Source organism: Polyodon spathula, chromosome 1, assembly GCF_017654505.1.
Source record: "Polyodon spathula isolate WHYD16114869_AA chromosome 1, ASM1765450v1, whole genome shotgun sequence".
Lineage (NCBI taxonomy): Eukaryota > Metazoa > Chordata > Actinopteri > Acipenseriformes > Polyodontidae > Polyodon > Polyodon spathula.
In genome coordinates this window covers 70,245,964-70,266,705 of record NC_054534.1, presented here as the reverse complement: position 1 = coordinate 70,266,705, position 20,742 = coordinate 70,245,964, and the positions used below count along the sequence as shown (strand labels likewise).

Here is a 20,742-nt window from a genome sequence, read left to right as displayed (position 1 = left end):
AAACATTTTTTTTTTCAACACGTGTTGTAAAACACAGCCCCAAGCTAGCTCTTTACTGTCTGATCTTAGGCGAATCCATAAAGTATTGTTTTGATTATAAGGGTTCTTTAAAAGTTAAGGATAATAATGTATTTGCATCTCAATTCAATTATATAAAAGGATGTAATGGATTATTTAAACAAAAAAAAAAGTTGCAAGGAAGTAAAATTGCACATGCAATTATCACTAAAGATGGAAAACCTTAAACTGGATGTGTACAGTAGGTTTTAACATTTTTACACTGCCTTTTTATGTGGGATTGAAAATCACAGGTTTGGTTCAGAGACACTTTGTGGTTAGACAAAATGTATATTATTCAAAGAAGATGAGCTATATAATCTACAGTAATTCAATGGGGTGAGGTAACTGAAGCTTTCCACAACGCAGGTGAGAAACTTTGAATGTCTACTATGACAGCAGAAGAGCCCCTTTGTAAACATCATGAGCCCCTTTGTAATCATGTTTCTTTGCATTTTCTCTTCCCAAAATGTTTTAGACACTGAATGGATTTGAAACATCGTACTACTCTTTGTGACAACAGCAGACTGGGGTATGAATGTGCTGCTTGCACGTTTATTATAAATAAACACAATAAAAGGTTTGAACAAACAAAACAAAACACTTTACAAAACAAAATGGCTCATTGGCAAAATCAAACAGACAAAACACAAAACAAACCGAGCAGAGAGGTATATACTAGTGACTTTGTGTGATAGTACTGTCCATCAGCTTTTTGACCTTTCTCCCAATGGCTTGCACCATCCAGTTCTGTCAGTTTTCTTTTCTTTTTATGATTTCAAGGCGAATAAACCTGGTTTTGTTTGTGCTGATGTCATGTTCATACCTTCTGCAGACACATAGCTGCACATCAGCACAGTGATTGCCCAAACGTTCGCAAAGTACCAGCTAACTTGAGAAAATGTGGACGACAGATTCAATGAAAACATTTTTTTCTTTTTTTTACAAATTGTATCCGTTTTAATATATGTATAACAAACTCAGAAAAATTCAAGATTTTTTTTTTAAAAGATAAACGAAAATACGGAACACTACTGTAATTTGTTGAGCCCTGCACACATAAAACTGTAAGTCTTCTCACAGGATTCCTCATCTAAGAATACGTGCTTATAACACCTTTATTAAAAGCCAACAATCTTTAAATAATACTATCCCAACTTTCTTGCTTTCCTAGCATGCAAGGGGGAGGCTTTACTACAGTAACTCTTTTCAGCTGTCTGTTTTGTCAGTGGGTATGCCATTTGTCTAAGGTAGAAAACAATGTTGTTACCAAAATAAGTAACTCACACTTGTAAGGGTGTTTTTATGCAACTGACTATTTATTTCTCTAGGTTATAGGCTTTCGGTATAAAAGAAGCCCCATAAAAAGAAAGACAAAATAAAATAATGACTGAACTGTACTATACAAATAGATATCTTAGAGCCTAGAGTACCTGTCTTTGTTTGTGAATGGGGCATTTATTACACACTTTACTCCACTCACACTAAATATCCTGATATCCCTGTACAGACGTATTTTTTTTGTTTTACTGTTTCAGCACCCATGGATAATTTGCTTGTTTAAAATAGTCAAAGCAAGGTGTCATTTCTATTCTGAAGCCTGCATGAAAGTAGCAAGATTGTACTGTTGAAAGATATGTACTATACCTGATCATTTTCAATTTGGAGGAAATCACGTTAGGGAGATCACATACCTTGTATGACATGCGAGTTGTCCTTAAGAAAGAAGTTATAAAGGTATTTGGGAATAAATGCAGACATACAGGCATAGGCCAAGGCTGAAAGAAGAAATAAAATGAAATGAACCAAACAAGCACTGTATTGCTATAATACACGTATTAAAAAATAATAATATAACTTTTAGTTTTATCTATTCAGGTATCAAATCCATTCAATATCAATTATAGTAACCTGTCAGAGAAATAACTTATTTCCAAACCTGATTCAAATTGATTCCTATGCTGCGGAATTCCTCTATTACGACCATCAAAGTGACTGAGTAAACAATCTTCAGAAAAAGCTGGGAGATTTTTCAATCTTAATTCTTAATAGTGAACTGTCTTTTTATGGAGTTTTTCACAAGAAGGGAGTCTTCTGCAAAATTGTACACTACATCAGAAAAAAAAACACCTAATTTTCTATGTTAAAAAAAGCTGGACCTTTCAAGTACTAGCACAGGTGGCTTCAATTACAATCAATGATAGTGTTGCTAATGCAAACAAAATACATACTGGAAATACAATATGCTACTTACCTTCATTATTAAAATTCAGATACAGGAAAGGAGCACATAAGGAGTCCAAACCTATATGAACATATAATTTAAAATGTATTTTAGACACCATTCATGAACAGTAATTTCATCTAACACAAGCTACTAAACCAGTGTTCGTTTTTTTACATTAAAATGCAGACAGGCCAAAATAAAGGTTTCGCTATATATACTGTATTATTGTGATTCATTAAAAAAATAATAAAAATAAATAAATAATAATTAAATGTCTATACAGTATTACTGGGAAAGTAGTGAAAAAATCCACAGGAAAAGACATCTATAGTGTATTATTTTAGTATGTGTAAATCATATCCATAGATGGAATTTCCATTTTAACATATCCATAAATCATAAAGGCCACACCTAAAACCGAAGTCACCGAAACACCAACAGGTAAAGATTGAAGTGGGGTGGTTAGATCATTATAAAACGACCCCACTCTGTTCTGTATTGAATAATTATGTAACCAGTTGATCATTATATGATCACATGCCATTTACCAGCCTCTACACAGAGGCATTACATAATAACTGGGAGACAGAAAGGCTCACCTTGCCAATACACAAGCTCTGGGTGAGACACTACCCATGCTTTTAGTACCCGTCTGAACTTTACGTGGCCCTGGGGTGATGAAAGCAGCTCATCATACTGATGGCACCTTGGGATATCCACCTCAATCTGTGAAACATCCAAGAATGACAGACACAGATAAAAGAACATATACTGGAACCACAGAAATTCAGCACTGAGGAAGGAAATAGGAGCCTTGCCAACACAACAGACACAAATCTGTACAGGGAAATTCCTGCTTTGTATGTTGCGGGCCCCACATTTGAGAAGCACTGACACAAGTTTGTTAAAATGTCATTGTAGAGGATACTCTTCTATTGTTATTTTGCAGGTTTTTTTTAGTTTTTTTTTTTTTTTTTTTACTGCAAATATTTTGAAGGCCAAAAATGTTAATAAACTTGTCCTTGTGTTTAGTATAGCTCACTTACAATGTGCTTGTGAACTCTCACATTATTTTACTAATCTGTATAAAACAATAAAATAAGACCTGGGGATGCATGTCAGCACACTTATTTACTGTAATGTAGACAGAAACAAATACACGTGGATATCAAAAAATGGAATTCTGTTGACAAAATCTGTAGGGAACAGAAGTAAATCACTTTTTTGTTAAGCAAGCAATCCAAAAAAACCTCTATCTTTGTCTGTCATTTTAGAAACTGAGAAGTTGACAGGTATTGGAACCAGTAAGCTTGAGACCGATCTGTTTTTCTCCCAAACACAAGTCTGCACCTCATACCTGTCTATCTGTTGGGATAGGTGTGTCTTTGTCAGTGGCGTTGTATTTAGCTTGAATGTCTCCCTATAGAAAGAAGAGAATAATAATAGAATAGCATTGCATAAATAAAGGTATGAAGTCTCTGATTTTAAGTTTTTTACTACAACAATTTGCTGCTGCTTATTCAACTTTAAGGTTTGGTTTCCTGGATTTTCTAATAAGAATTAATATTCCTTTTTGTTTTTCATTATTGACACAAATCAACAAGGTGATGTATATAACTGGGATATATCGTGTACAAGACAAGTTACACCAAAGGCAACATTTGAAGTACGCTCAACAGGGAAGCAAAAAGTGACAAAACCCCAATTAGTAATCATATTAGGTCAAAATTGGTGGCATATTTCACATAATTAGTTTATACATCCAAATTGAGTATACAATCCATATCGCAAATGTTTTCTGGGATATCAGGGGGAGAAAGTGATGCATATTTACTATATACTGTACATCAACCCTTATAAATTAGGGCCACCTCACCTCAACTACAAGCAGTGCCGCCCAGGCCAGACCTCTTAATAGAGGGGGTACATCAACTCGTGCTTCTTTCCAAACCTGATTCTTTTTGTATGGGTATGCCTATTAAGAAAAGAGAACAGAACAATACCAAAGTGCTTCACAAGTGTGATTACACTTAAACCTGTCTAATTCAGCCTCTCTATAAACTGTCATTCTGTATAATCCTACATTATTTTTGGGTCCTGACCAAATTACTATTGAAACTAACACCCTTGACAATCCTGAACTAGTGTTCTATTTATTCTGGAATCCTGCATCATTTGTAAATCTTGCTGTCTAACATCAATGTACAGCTGACTCTGCAGTCTGTGATTTTTGTTTAATAAGTTTATAGTCAAGTATGTTGCGGAAATACAAACCTGTACTGTGGGTATTGTACAGGACATCTACAGTAAGACCCTTGTTTATAAACCAGTGCAGTATATCATTTTTCTTCTCCATCCCAAGCAAGGCTGGATTAGACAGTTTTGACTGTACTTATTCACATCTTTACAAGGTTCACAACTTGGGTAGGAGGTAAAACAAACTGCAAATTAAAAGGTCTGTTGGAACTAAAAGAAACGATCTCATATCCTTTTCTTTTTAGCAATCTTTCCTAGTATTCCTTAATAATTCCTTATTTCCGCCTGTGTGTCAACGTTTACCCCAATTTGTGTAAAGCTAACATCGATTATTTCAGTTTTTTATTAACAGAAATGTTTGAGGAGACGGATGAACCCTAATCAGCTGATGACCACAGTTAAAAAAAAAGAACAGATTCCATTTGTCAAGGACAAAGAAACATAATATTGGGACCCTCCCACACAAGAACAAAAACTGAATCAATTAAGTGCCCGATATCTCTAGGTTTAGTATAAGGGTATATTGAATGGCTACATTTTTGGTAGTAGTAAACTAAACTGAAGCTAAGGTATATTTTAATTTAAAAAAAAAAAAGGAATTGAGGAATAGGTATGCAAAGTTACTGTATATCCCTCAGGTTAGTGATAACCCAAATACACTATACTTCCCTGGTGTGATAGCAGTATTTAATTAAAGTTTGCAGTAAAAACAGAGTATTTTGGAAAAGGCTTAACATTTTTTCACAAATTAAGGTTATATTTGCTGATTTAGAACATTCACTTTTATATTATCAACATAGTATGGTCCATGCAAATACCATGTACAGTAAAAAACAACCTACAGAATTTTGTTTCAAAATATGATATGCAAGAACAATTGCATTGTAATTAATCTCATCTTGGATTTGGCAGTTTCTGTTGTAACCTGCTAACGAATTGGTGACACTAAAATTTTGACAATAATAGATTATGAATTTCTAAGTCCCTACCTTCAGAAGCCTGTCAAACAGAAGGATCCTATGGAGCTGATATTCAGTGTCTCTTTCCCGAATGATGAGAGGAAGAGTTGCAGCGGTTGACAGATCATTGCTGCTGTTTAACTGGGGTAAATTTGACTGCCTATGAATAGAAAAAGCAACCTGTCTGTAAAGTTTTGTGCCACACAGGCGTAGGCCAAAGAAGACTTCCTACGATTCATGAATTTTTAAAACACTTTTTTATGTAAATGTGGGTTAATGGAGTTTTTTGGTTTGTTATAAAATAGTGTCTTTTTATTTTTTTTTTATTTCATATGACACTGACAAAATCCTTGTTAAGATGTGCTGTCTACATTTATTTAACATCATGTATTTATTAGTACTTCATTGGATGTTTAAATTTATGAGTGATTGGTACATTAACACGCTAAACACATTAATGCACAATTTCCTTTTTCTTGTTTAAATGAAACACACGTCTTGAGTATCGCTGCCCCATTTTATTGCATGTGTTACAGTCAAAGTGCCAAATGGGGCCAAAATCAGTGATTTTTTTACCCACTACATGTGAATAACAGTTTTTACAAAATGGCAGAGCCGAGCCCATACTCCCTGTAGGACTTTGACAATGAGAAAGAACTTCAAAATGAAGTAAGAACCATGAAAGATTACGATAAAGGTTTTAAATGCATCTGTTTTACCTTTTCAATGTTACGGCCTAAAAGCAGCCATCATCTCAGAAAGACAACATCACTGTGTTTTGGATATGTTAACAACTCTTAGACTGTGGAATTTTACACATATGGCCCTGTAGAGTGGAACATTTAAAAAGTAAAAATGTACAAAAGTGTTTATATGTACTTACTCATCTTCCAGCAATGGATAATATGCTTCTCCTGCAACATCTTTCAATCTCTGCAAAGACAAATAAATAGTGCATATTACAATTATATTAAATTCAATTGTTAATATACTGACTCAATACATACATTTACTTTATACAGGTAAATGTGCAAATCATCTACAGCTTTTTTCCAGCATAGTTTTATTCACAGCTATTTTTGGGTGTAAGTAAGGCTGAAGAGATACTTACATTTTTAAGCTGGCACAATGGTAGAGTCACAGTTGTATCATCCAAGAGAAAGCTCCTGTCTTTTGCTTGGCCAAATACCTCTCCATCTTCTAAAATAAAACTTAAGCATACAAAAAAATAAAATTTTAGGAGATGCTTTGAGATGCTTTGTTTAAATTAACTTGTTAAATTCAGATTCCACTAACACCTGTCAAGTAGTAACACACCACAATACCCGGATTCACATGCTTTCACTGGGAATTAACAAGGTGCTATCTGGAAAACTTTCATGGAGCCTGTAACAGGGCGAGAAGCCCTGGACATGATTATTTGTTTATTTTTAGAAAGGGGTACCCCTCCACACCTGTGCAGTTTATTATTTTGTATTTGTTTTGTTGTATTATTATTATTATTATGATTTATTTATTGTATTTAAATATGACGACACAGCCGTGTTTTGTTATTGTTTTGTTTTTATTTAAATGTGTTCTGGCAGACGCGAGGACGGCACTCGGCAGCTCATCCTCTGCCAGTAGTATTTAAAAATCTTGTGCAGAAGGTGGCCATCTCCTGAATTAATTAAGTGATTCATTTGTTGCTAATCGGGAGATGGTCACCTGCATATAAGCCTGCAGCTCTCTGAACTCTGGTTGGTTTTAGGCTTATACACCTGTTTCCCCAGTTCAGTCATTATGAGTATATCCATATGTCAATACTGAAAGCATACGTACTTGGGCAATGTGCAGATGGGAGGCTTCGATTGGATTATTCCCTTATTTGTGAGTTCTTTTTCCAAATCTCCTCCAGCCAAACACCACAAGTAATATACCTCATCAAAAGATCGTTCTGCTAGGTAGTCCTCTTCTTCTGCTGCAAGATAATTAACAGTCATTAATGACATACCTTTTCTAATAAAGTCAGCACCACCTAATCGGGATACTGATTAATCGAGATTTCTGCTTAAATGCAATTCAACTCTGGGAGACGGTTCTTTCCAATGCTATTTATCTCACTTAGTTGGGACGTGACTTTGTTTGATTGGGGTACAGTATTTTCAACTGATGAACGGAGATCGCTTTTCAGTGGCAGATTCGCATAGCGCAGTAGTGAGTATGTGAGTACGAGATGTGACTTGTGGAAATCACGCAAGGCTGCTGTTGCAAAGAAAGTCGCCGTGTGAACAGCACAGGTGTCTTGCTTTGTGATAAGATGTGATTTCATTATTTTTCCTTTCATGTAGAAATAAAAAACAGAGATTCACTTTGTTTATGTTTAATTGTGACAGTCGCTTATTCAAGATAGTTGTACTTCTCCAGAGGCATCCTGTTAAAGTGGCGCCGACTGTACTCTGAAGTTTATTAATAAAAATATGAAACCATTTTCCAACAATCTATATCGTAAGAATACACTGTCAATGTATGCTCTTCCACATTACCCTGCAGTCTTGTGAGAGAACAGTCCTCATGCCCATCCTATCTTTGCCATCTTTTTTTTTTTTTTTTTAGTATACATGCAAAGCTACCAAATACCACATGTATGGTTTTCTGAGATCTTACCCTCTCAACATCAATGACAAATCTTGTAATACTTTAACTGAATCATGCAATACCGGTCTTCTACTCTGCTATCTAAGTGATTTCAATTGCATTCCTCGCTATATAGAAAAATTGCTTTTATATTTATAGAGAGATGGCGGCTCTACCATAACACTGTCTGGATCCTACACCCACCTCTTCTCTAGGAACCTCCACTCTTGCCACCTCTTCTAGTGCAGCCGCACCTGCTTTTCCTGTCCGCTGCTCCTCCTGTGCACCATTAACGCTTCCAGCCAGCACCTGCTTCAAGATTCTGCCATCAACTCTCCTGGCCAGTTATTGCCCAGCTAGCACAATCATGCCACATCCAGCAGCATCCTATTTCTCTATGCTCAAGTATATTTCCTGCAAGTGCTCCTTCCTTCCGCAGAACCTCTTTTCGACAGTTCTTCCTTAACAATCATAACAAGACATTGGTTCACTACTTATCTAGACTCCCTTATATCCTGATGCTCTAGACAAGTGTCCCGCTGCAGTGGCAGCCCCTCCTCCCCCAGCACTTCAAGCATTCTCCAGCCAGCAAAGGCTAAGGCTCCTGAGTACTAACTAGCCTCAGCTTCGGCCCACAACAGCCACCAGACGCCATTCCGTATCACCCCAACTAAGATGTCAAATCATTGAGGGTCTCCAGATTCCACCATCTCATGCCAGCCACATCCCTTCACTGGCTGCAACCTCATCTGTTCTACCAATTAATCATGGATGAAATGCATCTCTTTCTAGACTGCTACAATCAGCACAGGATTATATGTCTGCAGCCCTGGCTTCTGCTACCAATTCATCATATGTGTGGATGGCTTTCCATTAGGTTGTCAAGTTATTCTGCTATGTCTTGTCTGTTTTTCCTCCTAAAATGTTGTCAGGACGTAGTCTTCTTTCTCCTCACATGTGCGGGTTCTCTGGCGGGGGGCAGGGGGGGCCAACTTTCTGGGGGGATAGTGATCACACTTCCTCTAGCCTTCTATGGCATCCTCCATTATCAGCTCTCTGGCCAGCAGGATCCCCGGCCATAAATAATCCTGTCCTGTAGCAGCTCCTGTTCTATAATGCTTTTACTCAATCTATCATTACCTGTCTTTCCACTATTATTTACAGTGCCTATAGAAAGTCTGCACCCCCTTGAACTTTTTTCATATTTTGTTGTGTCAGTGCCTCAGAGTTTCATGCATTTAAATGAGGATTTTTTTCCACTTATTTACACACCATACTCCACATTGTGAAGGGGAAGTTTTTATTGAGAAAAAAATTACAAATTAAAAATACAAAACTGAAAGATCTTAATTGTAAGTCTCCACCTCCCTGAGTTAATACTTGGTGAAGCACCTTTGGCAACAATTATAGCTGTGAGTCTGTTGGTATAGGTCTCTACCAACTTTGCACACCTAGATTTGACAATATTTGACCATTCTTCTTTACAAAACTGTTCAAGTTCCTTGGGGAGAATTGATGGACAGCAATCTTCAAGTCATGCCACAAATTTTCGATTGGATTTAGCTCGGGGTTCTGACTGGGCCACTCAAGAACATTTGGCCACTGGCCTCTTGGTAGCCTCTCTGATCAGTCTCCTTCTTGCTTGGTCATCCAGTTTAGAGGGACGGCCTGATCTAGGCAGGGTCTTGGTGGTGCCATACGCCTTCTTCTTAATAATCGTCTTGATCATGCTCCAAGGAATTTTCAAGGCCTTTGATATTTTTTCTATACCCATCCCCTGATCTGTGCCTTTCAACAACTTTGTACTAGAGTTCTTTTGAAAGTGCCTTGGTGCTCATGGTTGAGTCTTTGCTTTGAAATGCACTACCCAGCAGAGGGAACCTACAGGAACTGCTGAATTTATCCTGAAATCAGGTGAATCACTACAATTTAACATCGGTGGAGGCCACTTATCTTGGTGTGTGATTTTGAAGGCGATTGGTTACACCTGAGCTAATTTAGGATTGCTATTACAAGGGGTGGACTCTTATCCAACCAAGCTATTTCAGTTTTTATTTTTATTTTAATGCATTTTAATTCCATGCTATAAGGCAACAATAGGTGAACATTTTGAAAGTGGGTGTATACTTTCTATAGGCACTGTATATAACTGTATACTAAACATATATTTCCTATCTATTCTTTTCTATTCTTTTCCTTTTCAAGGGCACAATCGTGAGTCCATTCTTCCCGCCGAGATGGGTAATCGATCCTCTTCTCACTGTTGGTTTTCATCCACATCCAAGTCGCCACTGCGGCTCTCCTGTGAGTAGGGGACTAACACTTTATGTTTTCCAGTTCTCAGGGGTCATCAAGACCAGCCTTCAGCCACCAAGGTTCCCGATCACGAGACTGAGACTTGCTTTCCTAACGTTCTTTCCCCCCTTCAAAGTAAATGGCGCTCTTCTTCTTATAGGGTCGGATATGTGAGTCCTGACTGTACTGCAAATCTGACAGCTCAAGACTAATTTCACCTGTCTTCTAAGCTTGATTAATTTGTTCAATGAACCACCCATTTAAATGGGGTTACTGTATATCTTCTGAAAATTCCATTCAGTGTATCCTACTTGTTGTGCGCTCCCATTCACACTGTACATCTTATACGTGCAGTTTCATTCTCCAGGTCAAATGAACTAGGAAGTTCAAGACTAACCCAAAATAAGGCATACAGTATCATCATCAACAATCTATAATTTGCAGAGAATACAAAGCTCTCTAATAACCACATATTTTAAAAGGCCTGCCTTCATGTAAAGGCAACAAAAAATACTTGTACCTTTGCAAAGATCACTGATGTCCTCTGGGAGTGTTAGATTAGCACAACGCAAAGAGGAGGAGAAAAGACTGACCGACTTCTGGTAAGGTTTGTAGAAGGAAGAAATTTCATCAAACACACTGTCCCTCAGCAATTCAGCAGGAGTAAGTCTAAAACAACAAAGAGGGAAAAACATACTATTATTATTGTTTACTTAATACATGCCAAATAGCATGTATATTTGTTATTCAGATTCAGATTATTCAGCTTTGCATCAAAAATCCTCATAGTGTCAGCAAATCCATTTTTGTACAGTATAGTTACCTTTTCGAAGGCAGAAATGTGAGGCATTTCCTCAATAAAGCTAAAACATTTTCAGGAAGCTCCTGTCAGAGATGAAAAGGCAAAAGCATTACACTATTTGGAAGTGGTTCTACAAACACTGAGTTTTTCATTTAAACAAATAAAGAGAACCAACTGTACAGTACAACATTCAATTACTGTATCAAAGGAAGAAGTCAGAAAAAAGTTTTTTTTTTTTTTTTTTTTTACAGACTTCACAATATATTCATTTTTAGAAACAATAGGCCCCACTCAAAAATCTTTAAATTAAATACAAGTTATAGTCATGACACAGCATTATTCTGCTGTCATCTTCACCAATATAAATCATATTTATAAAAACAGACTCAGACATCCATTAATTAAACAAGAATATTAAATTACAGCTAATCTTAGAGGGCTATATGTATGACATATTGGCTCAGATAACCGATGAGGTTTGTAATTGTTACAATGGGAGATGAGTGTTATAAACAAACCTTAACTAGTTCTAAGCAGCCATGTTCTTCAGCCAGGACCGTCACAATGTCATCCATGCAACCTGCAAATCAATGCCCACAAAATATTACCATGCTCTTCAAAAAGACAACATTTTGCCTTTAGATTTTTTTCCTTTCTGTTACCCTGTTTTTCTTCTCAATTTTTAATTTGACGGTATTTTACTGCTGCAACCCATTTACTTAATCAGAGGGACTGAAGATCAACACAGATGAACTGTGTCAAGCCAATCCAAGCAAAAGCTACACAACGGACATCTCTGCCTGTATTTGCCAGGTGCTTTACCAGTAGAGGTTACTGAAGATTCAGCAAACTCTCCCCAGCTCATGCAAGCGGGAGTGCAAAGGCCAATGCCACACTTCCCGTGGGCCAAGCTCTGAGGCTGCACTTCTTGTTAAACCTTATGAGGGATGTAAAAACTTACCCAGGTTGAGAATGAATTTTAATCTCTTGTTTATTTCTATATTGTGTAGAAGTCTTCTCCCCTAAAAAATAACAAAGATAAAGGACAGAAGTAATTTAACTTTCCTGCATTGCAAACAGATTTACATCAGTATTAATAAACATCACAAATAAATTTGTCTATGAAAGACAAATAGCAGCATGTTTAATTTATCACATTTTGCATAGACATGTATTTGCATACATTTAATATGTTGGTACTATTTAATATGCTGGTACTCTTTAAAAGAGATATTCTTCTAATAGAATGGGTCTCAGTACCCAAACATCACATATTCACCCTAACCATTTATCCGGCATGATCAAGATCTTCAGCAACGTCAACGTACAGCGCAAATGCAAAATGGCTACAGGAAACCAAAAGCGAGTTGTGTTACAATATACCGTATGTTGTTACCGGAAAGCAACATCTGGAAAATCAGTTAAAATAATATAACCTATGAACTAAAAGATGACTCATCCACATATCAGTATCGTGAAACCCTGCAGGGATTTTCAGTGACCTCTTGTAACTGGGGCTCTACCTGCTGTACACAATTCTACCTACCACACAAAGTTCAAAGACAATCACTCCGAGGGACCACACATCTGTCTTGGGGCCTGAGGGCAGATGCTTCTGGCTCTGTGCGAGATCAGTAGGGTGGACAAAGCCCTGGGCAATGACCTCAGGGGCCAGGTAGGAGGGGTAGCTGCAGGGAAAATAAATAAATCACAAAGCAAAGTGTCACAACCAGCTTCCCATATTCAGCCCTGCAAACTACCACTATAGTAAAACTTTATTACAAATTGGAACAACAAACCTTTCTAAAAGTAGAAGAAAAAAAAAAGAGCTTTTTTTTATTTTCACAGTAAATACACCTGTCTATGACAACTACATACAGCATGTATAGTCTACATCATTCTAGTATAGGGATGCAAAGATGTGATATGGATTCTAAAATTCAAAACATTATAAGACAAAATGGTGTCATGATTATGATGAACAACTGTCCAGCCAAGTTGTATTTCTATTTGTTAATTCTAAAAATAAGTATTTCTAGTTCAGGAATGTCACAAACTTGTTATAAACAGGCTGTCCCTCTAACACTAATAGAACCCCTGCCATTTGGTTACATTTGCAGCTCTCTATTGCAAATAGCACTCACAATAGGCAAGACTGATTTGTTAGGAACTGCAGATGCTCCCTGTCCAAAATTGCCCCATATACTTGATATACTATATTACAAGGAACAGACTTAAAACGTAAGACATATCATACTTCAAATGCCTAACATTAGCTTACTTTTTACACTTAAGCATGTGATAGTATAAATATAAACTCTGTAAATGCTAGAAACTGTATATAGTTTCAACATATACAGTACACTAATACAAAGTACACAGTACACAGTACAAAGCGCAATATTAGAATGCCTAGGTTTATTAGGTTTCCACAGCAGTCTCTTTGAAAGTGGATACCATGGCTTAAGGGGTTCTTCAACACACAAATAAATTGTCAATCAGCTTTCATTCCATTCTATAATAGGATGTTATGGAAACAGGCTTTATTGTATTTGTCGTTTTGAATGTGGCTCCAGTTATAAGCAATAAACACATGGTCAAACGCACTGAAATTGTTCCCAAGATTTCCCACACTTGGTTTCTCTTGTAAGTAGGGGCAACTATGCTTAACAATGCATTCATTATAGGGTCTGTTTCTTAATGTAGTGATGTTTGGGTGAAATAGGTTTAAGTCACCTACACTTTCATATTAACAGTGTGAAAAACACTAATAAAACTTTGAGTAAAGTTTTACCACTGTATTCTAAATCTTTGGTCTTTACCAGCAGTACTCCTTTTGGAATTAATTATGAGATTAAATCTAACGATTAATGTCTTTTTAATACTAAAAGTGACAATGTTGGAAACTAGGGACATTTATAGGCAAAAGCACAGTGCCTGGTGCCTATCTGACGGTACTCTAACTGGTAACTGTGCCTTTTAAAGATTGTCCAACATCACTTGCCATTGTGAATGTGCTATAGCAGAATGTAGAAAAAAATCACATCAGCGATGGAGGGTATTTAGAAGTCTGAAAAGCCTAACTCAGAAATTTGTATTATTTTCATGGATTTAAAGTATGTGCATTACCATAATGAAATATCAACACCAATGTGGGGTTTAAAACTTTTAGTTTTTACTTTACATGGTATATGCATGTATAGCATAGTTATTCCCCTCTTGCAACAGAGTGTTCTTCGTATCAAAATTATGTCACTGGCAGTGTTGCATCATGCATGGCACTGATTAAAAATACTGTTGCCTTCTGAGGGTGTACAGTAGATAAAGCAATGGAACATGAGCTTGGTCCAGCGGGATACAACCATTTGTACAGTTATTAAGATGCTTGGTTGAGATCTGTAGTTGCCAATTCACACCTAGATTCTGCTTCTTACAGAGGGACCAACTTGTCAGAGCTCCTCAGCTCTTGTTGATTGAGGAGCTGTATTAAGGAACCATACAAGTCAGAAACCCTGTGAGTCTGTGGTGCGTTGGCCATTGGAAAGGCTCTTGAGACTATACATTCCAGTTGCGCAATCGGCACTATGATTTTTTATTCGATTATTGTGTAGGCATTTATCATAATCAATGCACTGACATTTTATTAACTATCGTAAAAATTCAGCTTCTTTTTATATACTATTGCCATATAATCCAAACACAACATGCTTTGAAACAAAAGGTAAATTGGTAGATTCAACAGATTAAAATTATTTTTTAAATCCATAAAATGTTAATAAATAGCCCTACTTCTGATTTGACTTGTCCGACGCCAATGTAGAGGCATAAAGTGTGTATCCTAGGAATGCGCTAATCAACTGTATTAGCACTAAAAGAAGCGCACTCTTACACACTCAAGGTTTTAATGCAAACCCACAACGGGAGACTTCAAACTGGGTTCTAATTCGATGCATCAATTCAGCTGTATGTAATCGAAGCTCAGGAAATTTAAGGTCAGGTGATCAATGATCGATGCATTGATTCATTGTTGCAGCCCTAATATATTTCCTTCTGATGCACCACAACCATGTAAAAAAAGTTTCAGCAGATTTTCTTGTCTAACACAATGCATTTATTTCAGTGCTGGTACAAATATTAGAGCAATATAATGGCTTTTATAAAAACAAACGAATATCCAAACAAATATTTAAATTATCCGAACATGAAAATCCCATGTTCGTCCCAGTGCTATATGTATTTACCTTTAAGCTTCAGCTATCAGATTACAAAACTTTGTAGCCTCTTAAATATTTTTTTACTGTACTATATTATCTGACATGTCAAAAGTAGAGTGCAGGTCACAGGTACAAAGGGAGATGTTCAAAAGATGCAGGTTTGGATGTGCACGCATGTGTGTGTGTGTGTCTGTGTGTGTGTGAAAGAAAGTATTTGAATGCGGGGGTACAGCATGGGAAATTTTGTAAGAAAGTGTTCAAACTGGCCACACTCTGCAAATGGGAAGTGCCTTCTTAAAATGTTCTGTCAGGTTGTTTGTTTTAACAGCAGTTTGTTCATACCCAATAGGAAAGTCCACATCAGCACCATGGTCAGTCATGTGGTAGAGACCAAACTTGGCCAGTCTTATATGTCCCTGAAACCAAAAAGAAAACCATGCAGGTTAATGTGCAGATTAAGCATTTAACAGAAAAGCTGCAGGAGGTTTCATATGCACTTATGAAAAGCATTACAGAACAATAAACCAGATACTGTATTATATTTTTGCTGAAGTCCATTAATGTTGCAAAACAAGACAGAAACCTATTTGAATGTAACCTTACCACTGTAGCCCACTTATTGTTTTAGAGTGACTGAAGATATATAATTTTAGACACAAACACATATTCTAGCATACCACAAAACAAATACAGTGGTTATGGAGCACCTGCAAGGTACATATGGACTAATCTATAAACATATATAACCTGTCAATAGAATTGAAAAAAGAACACACCTTTTGATCCATGAGGATATTGCGAGGTCCCAGTGCTCTATGAACTATCCTGTGCGTGTTCATGTATTCCAGTCCTTCTAATACCTCATAGGCAATTTGGAGGACCTTCACATGGCTGGAACAAAAGCAATGAGAAGCACTTACTGGGTCAAGCTGGTAAGCATATAAATCAAGTATTTTCTTTAGTTGTGTTTACATTTCAAGTGAAATTAATCAAATATGATCAGAACACTATTCAATAGTAACCTTCTACCCCTTAACCCTTTTCATCCAGCATACTGCAGTACTAGATGTAATATATAGTAGATAACTGCAGCACACCAGTAGAACTATTAGGGATCTAAGAATCTTTCCTAGACTTGGGCCTGTTGTGTTGAAGAAGTTAAGCACCAATAGAAATGTTGTTTATTTTCTAGATATGTCAAACACATCATGTTAATTTACAGACTGGTGGGCAGTATTCTTCTCAAGTACTGTACTTTCAACTTAATTGTGCTGTGCAATGGAAATGATATGAACTGCACTTCTTCCTGCTTCCACTAGATGGCAACGGACGCATCTTTTAAAAATATTTCTGAATGATTTATTAAATACATTTCTCACCAATGTAGGGCACCATATCAAAACTAAGAGCACATTTTTTGAAAGGAATAAAACCAATTTGAACAGATTTGATTTATAACACTTGCAAATAACTGCTCAGAACAATAAGTTACCTTGCTCTTCCAATTGTTGCTAGATAGGGTACAGAAACAGACCAACAACAAAAAAAAAACCATATATTGCAATGTTGTAAGTATCTAATTAGTTAGTAATAGTAAACTCCAAGTGATAGAACATCACAGTGTCAAATCTCCACAGATAACTTTCAAATTTACTGACACCCAAACAAACCCTGTCAGTTGATAAATGAAAAGCAAACAGGGTAAATGCCTTAAATCATTAAAATAATAAAACACTACATTAAATTAAACAGCTGTGTTTAACATCATCACAGTAATCAAATTCTTAAGGTTGCTGTGGAATGTGGCTATGGTGCTTTTGACACATATCTTTCAATAAAATAAAACATTTTTCTGATTATTCCAGTTCTACAGTCAGTAAATACTGAAGTCTATCTGTAACAACAAAAAAGAATGGACAAACTAGCTAACTTCTTTCAGCTTTACATGAAATCCAAAGCAATTTACTGCATTAATCAAACACATTACTGCTATAAAAGAACTCTGTAATATTTGGTGGCCAGGTTTATGTGTTATCTCATAAAAAAAGAAATTCAGAACATTCAACTCCACGTTTAAGATCTATAGACTTTTTTTCAGTGACCGAAGTTTAAGGATAAGGGGTTTGGCATGTGATATACACTGGTTTGCAGAAGCATTAACCCCCTACCAATAATGTCACATTACGCTGAATTACAAATAACGTAAGCACTGCTTTTCAAACAAACTTTTTTTTTATTCAAAGCTGTAGTGGTTAAACTGAACACTGATATATGACGATGCGGTTAAATGTCAGCAAAACTTGCAAAGAAAATGTACAAAATGAAATTTACTGGTTGCATAAGTGTTCAGCCCCTTAAGTCAATACTTGGTAGAAGCACCCTTTGCAGCAATTACTGCTATGGGTCTTTTTGGATAGGTCTCTAATAGCTTTGCGCAGTAGGGTAGTGAAATTTTTGCCCATTCTTCATGGGAAAATTACTGCAGTTCTGATAATGGACTATAATCTCTCCATAAGTCTTGGCATAAACTATGAATTGGATTCAAGTCAGAACTTTGACTGGGCCACTCAAAAACATGAATTCTCTTCTTGTTCAACTACTCCAGTGTGGCTTTGGCTTTCTGCTTCGGGGCATTATTCTGCCGAAATGTGAATTTCCTCCCCAGTTTCAAAGTCTTGGCTGACTCAAACAGGTTCTCCTCAAGGATTCGCCTGTACTTGGTACCATCCATTCTCCCCTCTATCCTGACAAGCTTCCCAGTTCCTGCTGAAGAGAAGCAACCCCATAACATGATGCTGCCACTACTATGCTTGACAGTTGGGATGGTGTTGACTGGGTGTTAGGCTTGCGCCACACGTAACGCTTGGAATTTACATGGAAAACTTCAATTTTTGTCTCGTCTGTCCACAAAACCTTTTTCCACATGTCTGCAGTATCATCTACATATTTTATCACAAACTCCATATGTACTATAAGATGAGGCTTTTTGAGTAATGGCTTTTTTCTCGCCACCTGTTCATACAGGCCAGTTTTGTGTAGAGACCGGCTTATTGTTGATCTGACTCCCATCTCAAGGTCACTGTTGACATTAGAGTGGCACCACGAAGCAGTTTCCTGCTTGCCCGGCTGCTCAGTTTGGGAGGGCAACCTAATCTGGGTAGTGTCTGGGTGGTATAATGCATACTTCTTAATGATGGACTTCACTGTGCTGAGAGGGATAATCAACGCCTTTGAAATTTTCTTGTACCCTTCTCCTGCTCTGTGCCTCTCTACCACTTTATCCCTGACTTGTTTCAAAAGCTCCTTGGTCTTCATGGTTGCTTTGTTGGATCACTATGTGAGTTGCATCTTGAAAGTCTTTATGTACCTGAGGGAAATGATCACAAGTTAAACCACTTTGAGTACACACAGGCTGAAACCATTTCACTAATTTTGTGACCTTTCAAATAAATCACTTGCACCTGAGCTGATGTATGGCTGTAGTATCAAAGGGTTTGAATACTTATGCAACTGAGATTAATCTGTTTTTCTCTGTGAATTTTACTTATTTATATTCCATATGCATTTTTGTACTTTATCAATGTGGAGAAGTTTGTGTAGATTCTACATGTAAAGTCTAATTTGAAAGCGTCCGGTGCTAACAAAATGTGAAAACTTTGCAGGGGGGTGAATACTTCTGCAAACCACTGTATATACTTAGTGTGCCAATGTCTTAATACTGCCTTGTTTTTATTATCCTTGTTTATGGACTACAGATCTTAATGCAAGACCAACTCCAAGTCACCAACCAATATTATACGACATGGTGTAACTTCCAGTTTTACTTTCAAGACTATATTACCAATTTTTAAAGTGTTGGGTGAGAATCTGACTTTTAAAAAATGTTTTCCTGTTCTTGTTTATGTGGATAATACAATGAATTTGCATATTATTAGCATAAATAATATTTGTAAATGTCAACTTTTTTTTTAATCTTACATTTTATTATTCAACTCGTTTGAAATAAAAATATGAGACTATAGGCTGGAAACAAATCAAACCCTGATTGCTCTTGCAAAAGAGTGTTTATGCGATAATATCGCTAGTTTCCATATTGCATTTTCTTTATCCCGAAACCAAAACTAGGGTCAGAGAGACGTTTGCAGGAGCAGGAGGGACCGTTTAAAAATATTATACATATTTTTAAATGGACAGTCAGGTATTATTATTATTATTATTATTATTATTATTATTATTATTATTATTATTATTATTATTATTATTATTTCTTCTGTTAAAACCCCAAAGCAAATTTAAAAACTTCATCTTGAATCTTCTTAGATGACAGTTTAGACTACCATGGTAGGTATTCTTTATTAGCATTCTAGTTTGTTTACTAGCCTCGAGTTTGAAGTTTAATGTAATGGAGCACTATGCCTTTAAGAAATGAATCATTTGAACAGAAGTAGGTGACATCACAGATGACGTCAGAGTATGTCCATGGACTTCGTAGTCATAGCTTACTAAAGAGATAAGAAATAAAAGAAAATATATCTAAAAAGCTTTACCATCACAGAAAGAGACACCGCTCCACGTAAAGCTCAGTGAGTAGAAAATAATTTATTGGTTGTACGTATTAAAAGAAGTAATACGTATTGCTTTATTAAAAATTTAATTCAAACTGATGCAAAAAAAGTAGTAAAGACGAAAATGGTCTTGAGGGTGTTTTGTTTAAGGGTGCAACAAACACAACATATATTATGATAATAACAGGCATAATACGTATAATAATATTTGATACTGTAAATTGTTAATTTGAAATTATTCAGTGTTGTGTGCAAATGATCGACATATGAGGTCAGTGGAGCATCTTGAGGCATGTAATCATTTGTTTTTTGGGGTTTTTTGCAAATATCAGTATGTTTAGTGTTATTTTTTTGTTTACTCTTTGCTTAATACGTCACAGCTTTCGTCAAATTCGAAGTTGACTGTAATATCTGGTGCTGAGAAAGTCTTGTGATGTGACTGGAATTGAGAAGATTTGGTCGGGGGATAGCAAACCACTCCCCCTTCTCAACCCACTTGTAGTCAACAAGCGATAGCTGCTTTTTGAAGGGCGAAAAGGGCTTGTTCTGGATCAGCAAGATTTCGCTTGTGTTTTATTACCACGAATCATTTCTCGTCTTTGTTCTCTAAGTGCTAACTTTGATTTGGTCCGGCCCTGTGTGGAAGTGGTTGTTCCGCAATCAAACAAAGAAGCAGTTATTCTTCCAAACATAATTCATATTTAAAAAGAACAGTAAGTGTAGATAACAAATGACTAAGTGAGTACAGGTT

At 36.4% G+C, this 20,742-nt stretch overlaps 2 protein-coding genes across 3 annotated transcripts in view; one reads left to right on the top strand and one right to left on the bottom strand.

Moving 5' to 3' along the window:
- Positions 1–20,742, bottom strand: part of LOC121321819 (TBC domain-containing protein kinase-like protein) — a 70,698-nt gene that overhangs the window by 45,117 nt on the left and 4,839 nt on the right. Inside the window, exons 4-19 of one of the 2 annotated variants that reach the window (XM_041261048.1) lie at positions 16,203–16,317; positions 15,769–15,842; positions 12,759–12,900; positions 12,174–12,234; positions 11,731–11,792; positions 11,234–11,295; positions 10,931–11,079; positions 7,321–7,459; positions 6,611–6,710; positions 6,383–6,432; positions 5,530–5,659; positions 4,161–4,259; positions 3,642–3,704; positions 2,884–3,010; positions 2,312–2,362; positions 1,752–1,835 (exon numbers count right to left, since the gene is read on the bottom strand). In XM_041261048.1, coding sequence (XP_041116982.1) covers positions 1,752–1,835; positions 2,312–2,362; positions 2,884–3,010; positions 3,642–3,704; positions 4,161–4,259; positions 5,530–5,659; positions 6,383–6,432; positions 6,611–6,710; positions 7,321–7,459; positions 10,931–11,079; positions 11,234–11,295; positions 11,731–11,792; positions 12,174–12,234; positions 12,759–12,900; positions 15,769–15,842; positions 16,203–16,317 — 1,508 coding nt within the window. The remainder of the gene's footprint in view (positions 1–1,751; positions 1,836–2,311; positions 2,363–2,883; positions 3,011–3,641; positions 3,705–4,160; positions 4,260–5,529; positions 5,660–6,382; positions 6,433–6,610; positions 6,711–7,320; positions 7,460–10,930; positions 11,080–11,233; positions 11,296–11,730; positions 11,793–12,173; positions 12,235–12,758; positions 12,901–15,768; positions 15,843–16,202; positions 16,318–20,742) is intronic. The other variant, XM_041261057.1, reaches the window with a different exon arrangement.
- The window catches only part of aimp1a (aminoacyl tRNA synthetase complex interacting multifunctional protein 1a), a 33,704-nt gene continuing 32,906 nt past the window's right edge, over positions 19,945–20,742 (top strand). Inside the window, exon 1 of the mRNA XM_041261101.1 lies at positions 19,945–20,009. The gene's annotated coding sequence lies outside the window, so the exon portion shown is untranslated. The remainder of the gene's footprint in view (positions 20,010–20,742) is intronic.